Raw genomic sequence first — 589 nt, 5'->3', positions numbered from 1 at the left:
GGCCAGCACAGGTCAGCGTGGCTGTTCCCTGCTCCAGCCACACAGGAGTCCCCCCCGGAGCAACGAGACGGGGAAAGCAGCAGCACCTGGTTTAAGAAGAGCAGAAAGAGAGCTCCAGGACGAGCACGCTCGTTGGAAGTCAGAGGAAACTAGTTTCAAGGGGAGTGTTTCAGAGAGCAGCAGCTGTCACAGCTTCTGCCCCTCGCGCTGCAGTTACAGCCCAGTCAGTTTTATGTTTTCTTCTTCAACTCCTCAAATCTCCGAGAAAGATCATCAAAGTCAATGTCTTCGGAGGCAGAAGAGTTGGCGCCAGCAGATGCTGTTGGCAGCGTGTCAGGTACAGACGGTAACTCAGGCAACACAAAGGTATCCAGGGTGTTAGGAGCGGCAGCTTTTGGCTTAGGAGGGTCTGACTTGGGGCCGGGACCTGTTTAGAATAAAAGAAATACTTCATGGTAGTGAATGCTTTAACAAATACTTCTTCATGGCCAGAGCCACACGAAGAAAGGTCACTCCTCCCGAGAGGCAGAACCAGTGTGTTTGTCTGAACACGGCCAGTGTTTGTGCACTTCCAACCGCACGGCCACTC

At 53.0% G+C, this 589-nt stretch overlaps 1 protein-coding gene across 2 annotated transcripts in view; it reads right to left on the bottom strand.

Annotated features, from left to right (window-relative positions):
* Window positions 1-230: 230 nt before the first annotated feature.
* The window catches only part of IST1 (increased sodium tolerance 1 homolog (yeast)), a 6,726-nt gene continuing 6,367 nt past the window's right edge, over window positions 231-589 (bottom strand). For both annotated transcript variants that reach the window (XM_010141197.1, XM_010141198.1), the window contains one exon: window positions 231-427. In XM_010141197.1, the coding sequence (XP_010139499.1) occupies window positions 231-427 (197 nt within the window). The remainder of the gene's footprint in view (window positions 428-589) is intronic.

The sequence above is a fragment of the Buceros rhinoceros genome, unplaced genomic scaffold (assembly GCF_000710305.1).
Source record: "Buceros rhinoceros silvestris isolate BGI_N320 unplaced genomic scaffold, ASM71030v1 scaffold26148, whole genome shotgun sequence".
NCBI classification, from domain to species: domain Eukaryota; kingdom Metazoa; phylum Chordata; class Aves; order Bucerotiformes; family Bucerotidae; genus Buceros; species Buceros rhinoceros.
The sequence above is the reverse complement of the archived record's forward strand: the minus strand, read 5'-3'. Positions and strand labels throughout refer to the sequence as shown.